This window comes from Sinocyclocheilus rhinocerous, unplaced genomic scaffold, assembly GCF_001515625.1.
Source record: "Sinocyclocheilus rhinocerous isolate Xijiao unplaced genomic scaffold, SAMN03320098_v1.1 scaffold297, whole genome shotgun sequence".
Classification (NCBI taxonomy): domain Eukaryota; kingdom Metazoa; phylum Chordata; class Actinopteri; order Cypriniformes; family Cyprinidae; genus Sinocyclocheilus; species Sinocyclocheilus rhinocerous.
The window spans coordinates 1008413-1014829 of NW_015649240.1; the positions used below are offsets into that span (position 1 = coordinate 1008413).

At 35.5% G+C, this 6417-nt stretch overlaps 1 protein-coding gene across 1 annotated transcript in view; it reads left to right on the top strand.

Annotated features, from left to right (window-relative positions):
* Positions 1 to 1206: 1206 nt before the first annotated feature.
* casp3b (caspase 3, apoptosis-related cysteine peptidase b) overlaps positions 1207 to 6417 on the top strand; it is a 12448-nt gene continuing 7237 nt past the window's right edge. The window contains exons 1-5 of the mRNA XM_016515273.1: positions 1207 to 1531; positions 2501 to 2543; positions 4788 to 4924; positions 5007 to 5135; positions 5231 to 5406. Coding sequence (XP_016370759.1) covers positions 2506 to 2543; positions 4788 to 4924; positions 5007 to 5135; positions 5231 to 5406 — 480 coding nt within the window. The 5' untranslated portion in view covers positions 1207 to 1531; positions 2501 to 2505. The remainder of the gene's footprint in view (positions 1532 to 2500; positions 2544 to 4787; positions 4925 to 5006; positions 5136 to 5230; positions 5407 to 6417) is intronic.

The window sequence follows — 6417 nt, forward strand, 5'->3', positions numbered from 1 at the left end:
TTGATTTCTTTGCACACAAAAAGTAGTCTCGTAGCTTCATAAAATTAAGGTTGAACCTCTGATGACACATGGGCTGTGTCCGAAATCGCCCCCTATACCCTCATTCACTATTCCCTACATTAGGTCACTAATTCAGTTCACTAGAAGGAGTGAATGAAAACGAGTAGTGAATTCGGACACTGAGTGCACCGGAGGGAATGCCGCTTTTGCATAGTTTGTGCTTGCTGTTTATTAATCATTTGAAACTAGCAGCTCCAGTAAGATTAAAGGATTTATCTTGAACTCTGTCACGGAAATTATGTATAAACCCTAATCAAACAATTTAATAATCAATTTACAATAAATGTATACCCGTGTTGTACATTATGCTGTACGCCATGGATGAGCGCTTTGTAAAAATGAACGGATTGATTATTCAGCTGCGGCCGCCATCTTCTGGCGAGATGCGGGAATTCATTCGGCGTGAATGAATGCATTATGGGCATTCTCTAGCCGTTGAGCGTGCACCAGTTGTACACGGGGTTTGAGTTTCTAATATTCAACATAACCTGGTAAAAAATATTTATTTAATGTTATCTGTGTTGTATTTCATCTGCAACAGCAATGTAAACTTTTATAAACATCCGTTTGGTCGTTAACTTTTGCATTTCAGGATGAAAAGACAAACATTTCAGGTGAAGGATAATCCACTTCTTACCTCAGAGACTGTTATGATCAAGCGGCAACCTCCCGCTCTCTCTCGTGATGCTAACAAGGAAGTGACTTAAACTGTATTCATCAGCTGGCCGCTAGAGGCTGGCTGCAAAAGGGAGTCAATCCCATAGACTCCCCATGTTAAACTTTACAACACGCATTACATTACGTATTTCATGGCACACTCGTTTTATGCGTATTTGGCGCCATCTATTGTTGTGGGTGTATTATTGACATGTCAAAGTCTAGACCCTGAATATAAGACGACCGCGTTTTTTCAGATGTATTTCCAAGAAAAACATCGTCTTATATTCGGGACAATACGGTAATTACATTGTGCGAGCTGTGTCTTTAATACCGCGTGGTTTACACACATGTTGCTGCTGATTGGGCTGACATGTTTGACACACCCACCAAACAAGAGAAAACATTCTTCTACTACACACTCAAAAGTGTGTACTTTTTCTTCACCAAAAGAGTACATACTTTAAGGGCGTACTATAAGTAGGGTGGAGCCACAGTCTCACAGAACTTTGAATGCTTGGTTCTCAATATACATAAGCCTTCGTGACTACAGTAGAAGAAGTGAACGCAACGTATGCTCAATTAATATTTATAAGCCGTTTTTGCTATTGGAAGGACATTAAAACATTACTTAATTAATATTTACGATCTAAAATTTCTTATAGTGGGTTTCCTAACTCCGCTGCCTCCCTGCTAAAGACAAACTTCCTTTGGGTTTGTACTACGAGTAACTGTTAGTTAAACAACCTTCCTGATCATCAAATCTGCTTGTTTGTTATTTCACTTTCAGAAGGAAACATCTGACAACACAAATGTAAGTTATTTACTTTATTCACATTACTGATCACATTAATTGCATCAGCTTAATTTGCTTTTTTAGTGATCAGAAAGAAATGTGCTTTAAAAAAATAAAAATAATTTAGTTCTGAAGGCGCTTGAGCGTTTTTTAAGATGTGAGATGTGACTGTAAATGCCACTAAAGAGAATCAATAAGAGTCTGTGTGTTGTTTTGGAAATTTCTGGGAAATAACTCTGGCAAAAAATGAGGTTTTGACTCATTTTTAGGTGGCTGTGATAGTCTAAAATTCATAATATAAAGCTAGAGACGAGTGCCATAACTTTTGACAAGTCTTCTTTCATAATGTGCTGTCATGGGCTTGTCCCAGACTGACCTACTTTCTAGGATACTGCAATCTTCAAGCAACTGACTCCTGAGAGGCCTGGTCTTCAGTTATCAAGCTGTTAGATGTTTGTAAATCCAGATATTTGTGATCATTATGGCTGTTAAACATCTAGATTAAGAAAGAAGCAAACAAGTTATCTTTTGGTGCTTTATATGAACTTGTTACACCTGTTGTTTTAAAGGGCAAGCTTTAGGGGAAGTGTCTTTGAAAACACATACTGTATTTTTGGGGTAATTCCTAACAGAATACAGTAGTCATCCTAAAGTACTGTATGAGTCATTTTTATGAACAGTTGTAGTAACATCAGTGCGTGTTTGTGTGTGAGTGTGTGTGAATGAGATTGTGATTGTAATATGACAAAATCATGGAAAAGGGAAATAAAGCATAATGTGATACTATGATGCAACATGAGAAAAACAACAACAGTATATAACTCAACAGTAGTTCAAATAAAAACTACATAATTTCCTCATGTTATATTTCTTGCAAAATTACAAGAGAATGTGTCAATCTAACATACATTCTATAACTTTTATTAAGATTGCTGGAAATGTGAAGCATTATTTATCAGTAGATCTGTTTCTTTTGTGTCCCTTTAGTGACCATGTCGGACTCTGTGGACGCCAGACAAGTGACCAAAGAGTATGTGTGAAGTTAATGAAAGTTAATTAACTACAGAACTTTAAGTACAAGGATCAGGCATACAATATGCAGGTTTGGTTTTAAAGGAATAGGTCACCCAATACTGAAACTGTTCTGAAAAATAGATGAGATGTTTGTTTCTTCATCGGAAGAGATTTGGAAAAATGTAGCATTACATCAGTTGCTCTCCAATGGATTTTCTGCAGTGAATGGGTGCCGTCAGAATGAGAGTCCAAACAGCTGATAAAAACATCACAATAATCCACAAATATCCACACGGCTCCAGTCCATCAATTATTGAATTCTGAAGCAAAAAGCTGTATAATCTATTCTGTATATAACTGTATAAAACTGTAAATAATTCTATGAAACAGTTGCTTCCAGGCTAAAATATTAGTCTTCTATCCATAATACTGCTTTCTCCAGTGTAAAAGTTGTCTTGTCTGAATCAGGATAGAAATATGCATGAATCAAAAAAACGTTTACTAGTGAAAACTGTCCTAAACAATTGTAAACAAATATGTTGGTGTATTTTGATGTGAGAAGACAACAAGGGGTGGACTTTTTTTACTGGAGGAAGCATTATTATGGGTTATGGATGTTCATAATTGTTTATCAGCTGGACTCTCATTCTGACGGCACCCATTCACTGCAGAGGATCCATTGGTGAGCAAGTGATGTAATGCTACATTTCTCCAAATCTGATGAAGAAACAAACTAATCTACATCTTGGATGGCCTGAAGGTCATTTTCAGCAAAATTTCATTTGTGGATGAACTTTTCCTTTTAAGTCAAAATTAGAGCAACCCATTGTTGTTGAAGGAATCACTGAACAAAGTCATCACATTGTGAAGTTAATGAAAGTAACTTTGTGTGAACCCTATGAATCTGGCTATAAAAGTGGGATACATTCAAGCTTTGCTTTAAATAATGACTTAAATTTGGGTCACATAAAGACATACTGGACACATGTCACTAGACTTGTGCCGGTATTCGGTAATGCGATATATCACGGTAATGAATATGCACGATATTGTTATCGTGGGCACTTCTAAATACCGTGAATAATTATATATTACAAATTATTCCGAATTTTGAATGCATTTTAAGAATACTTTTCCCATCAACTGGTCAAAATGCACAACACCGCCGTATGCTGCATGAAAGATGCGTGCGCACTCTGATGTAAACAAGCGCGAGCGAGAGGCACATGGCGGAACATGTGAGAGACGCACTGAATGAAAGCGCACTTTCACTCTCTGACAGCAGATGGCGCTAAACTGCAGAAATAATAATAATAATAATAATAATAATTGAATCGTGTTTAAATGATTTAAGCAGTCATTCAGATTTGTGTATTTGCTATGATGTTCATCACAGCGCCAAATACTTAAATATTTAGACTTAATTGGCTATTTATTTTCAATCTTTTTTTTACATTTTAATCTGGACTACAACATGCCCTAGATATTGTTTGAAAGTGTTTTGATTCTTTATTGTTCGGTCACACTTTACATTAGGGCTTCATTAGTTAACATTAGTTAATTCATTAGTTAACACAAACTGCCAATGAAAAATTCTTCTGAACATTTATTACTCTTAGGTATTCCAATATTTAATAACACGTTGTTAAAATCGAAAGTTGCAAGTGTGTTATTTAATGAGCTAACATGAACTAAGACTTGTATTTTTTTAAACAAAGATTAATAACTTCTGTCGCAAATGTAGCTATTGCTCATTGTGAATGTTAATGCATTAACTAAGGTTAACTAATGAGGTCTTATTGTAAAGTGATACCTATTGGTCTTTATAGTTCTTTTGCACTTTAATCTGTGTAAAACTTTTAACTTTATACATTTTTCTGTATTGCTTTATTGCATTTAAATGTTCAGTTATTTTTGTTATAAGAAAAAAGTTATTAAACCTGTTATACTGTATTATGACAGCACTTTTTAAAACTAAATTTCAATATCGTGATAATACCGAATACCGTGATAAAAGCATTAGCAATTAATCGCAACATGAAAATTTGATACCGGCATATCCCTACATGTCACACATACTGGACACATACAGGATGATAGAATGTACATTTTTGGGTGATTTATTCCTTTAATTTCACATTGTGAAGTTAATGACAGTAACTGCTAAATAACCACTTTTTAATTACCACTTCCTGAAGTGACTGTAAATAATTTCCACATTAATTATGAATGCATTATAAAAGTCTCTTTGTTTGCACAGGGATACGTATCTCACAGATGCCGGAGTCGATCAGACGGATGCCAAACCACATTCAGATGTTTTTCAATACAACATGAACTACCCCAGTCTGGGTCAATGTGTCATCATCAACAACAAGAATTTCCATAGAAAAACAGGTAAGAGCTGGAACTAACACTGACCAGTTAAACAAGTTAGTACTAATGTTCTAATTTTTTATTTATTTATTTTTTTGAACAGGAATGGGAGTTCGTAATGGGACAGACCAGGATGCAAAGAATGTGATAGAGACCTTCTCAAATCTGGGCTTCACAATGAAAATGAGCAATGATCAGCCTGTCTCACAGATGAGAGATCTGTTAACTGAAGGTATTTTTTGCAAGATGCTGACTGAGCCTGAATAGTGATTGGTTACAATGATTGAATCAGTCAAATCACAAACTCATGAATTCTTCCATCCTCAGTGTCTCGGGAAGATCACAGTCATTCGGCCATGTTTGTGTGTGTGTTGCTGAGTCATGGAGATGATGGTAAGATATTTGGCACGGATGACTTTATCGAGCTGAAGCAACTGTTTACGCTCTTCAGAGGAGACCACTGCAAATCACTGGTGGGGAAACCCAAGCTTTTCTTCATTCAGGTGAGCTGAATGATAATATAGAAGAGTAAAATTTCTTTCTTTCTCAAAATGCTGTTATTGTAGTACCATTACTATTATAGTCTTTGTTAATATTTTGAATTCGATTTTTTTAATACTTTCTGCTTTTATTTTAATTTTAGTTTGTTTTAATGCTTTTGTTGTGTGCTTTTGTCATTATTATTATTTTAAATATGTCTATATAGTTTTTTTTCATTATTTGTATTTTTTTATTTATTAGTGTTAATTTATTTGATTTTAGTTAATTTAGTACTTATAGTAAGTTATATTCATTGAAAATGAGAAATGTTGCCTTGGCAACTACACTCTAAAAAATGCTGGGTTGTTTCAACTCCAAATGCTGGGTCAAATATGGACTAACCCAACTGTTGGGTTAAATATGGACTAACCCAACTGTTGGGTTAAATTTTTACATTAAATTTTTAACCCAAAATTTGGGTTAGTCCAAATTTGACCCAAAGTTGGGTTGAAATAACCCAGCATTTTTTAGAGTGTAGCTGAAATAAAAATAAGTTTAGGTGTTTAAAGGGGTCCTATTATGCTCTTTTACAAAGTCTTGATTTTGTTTTGGGGGTGTACTAGAACAGGCTCTCATACTAGGTTGTTCGAAAAACACATTATTTTTCACATATTTTACATTATTGCAACACCTCTCTCCCCAGTCTGGCATGAACGGCTCGAATAGTTCCTGTATCAAATGAAGGCCCGCCTTCTGAAATACAAAATGTGCTGTGATTGGTTAGCTGAGCCAGTGTGTGTTGTGATTGGCAGCACTCGACACCTGGTCGGGAAATGTCATGCCCCTTACCATAACCACCTGCGAGCTTCAGTGTAAATATTGCATCAAAATCAAATCAATTTGAGCGCAATTTAAACCCGGATGATTGTAACCACTCTAAGTTCGTCTGCCTTGGGAAAACTATCGTGTCTCCGACATATTGATAACAACCTATACAGTCTATGGATAACGCTCGTTGCCTTCTCTAGTGCAGC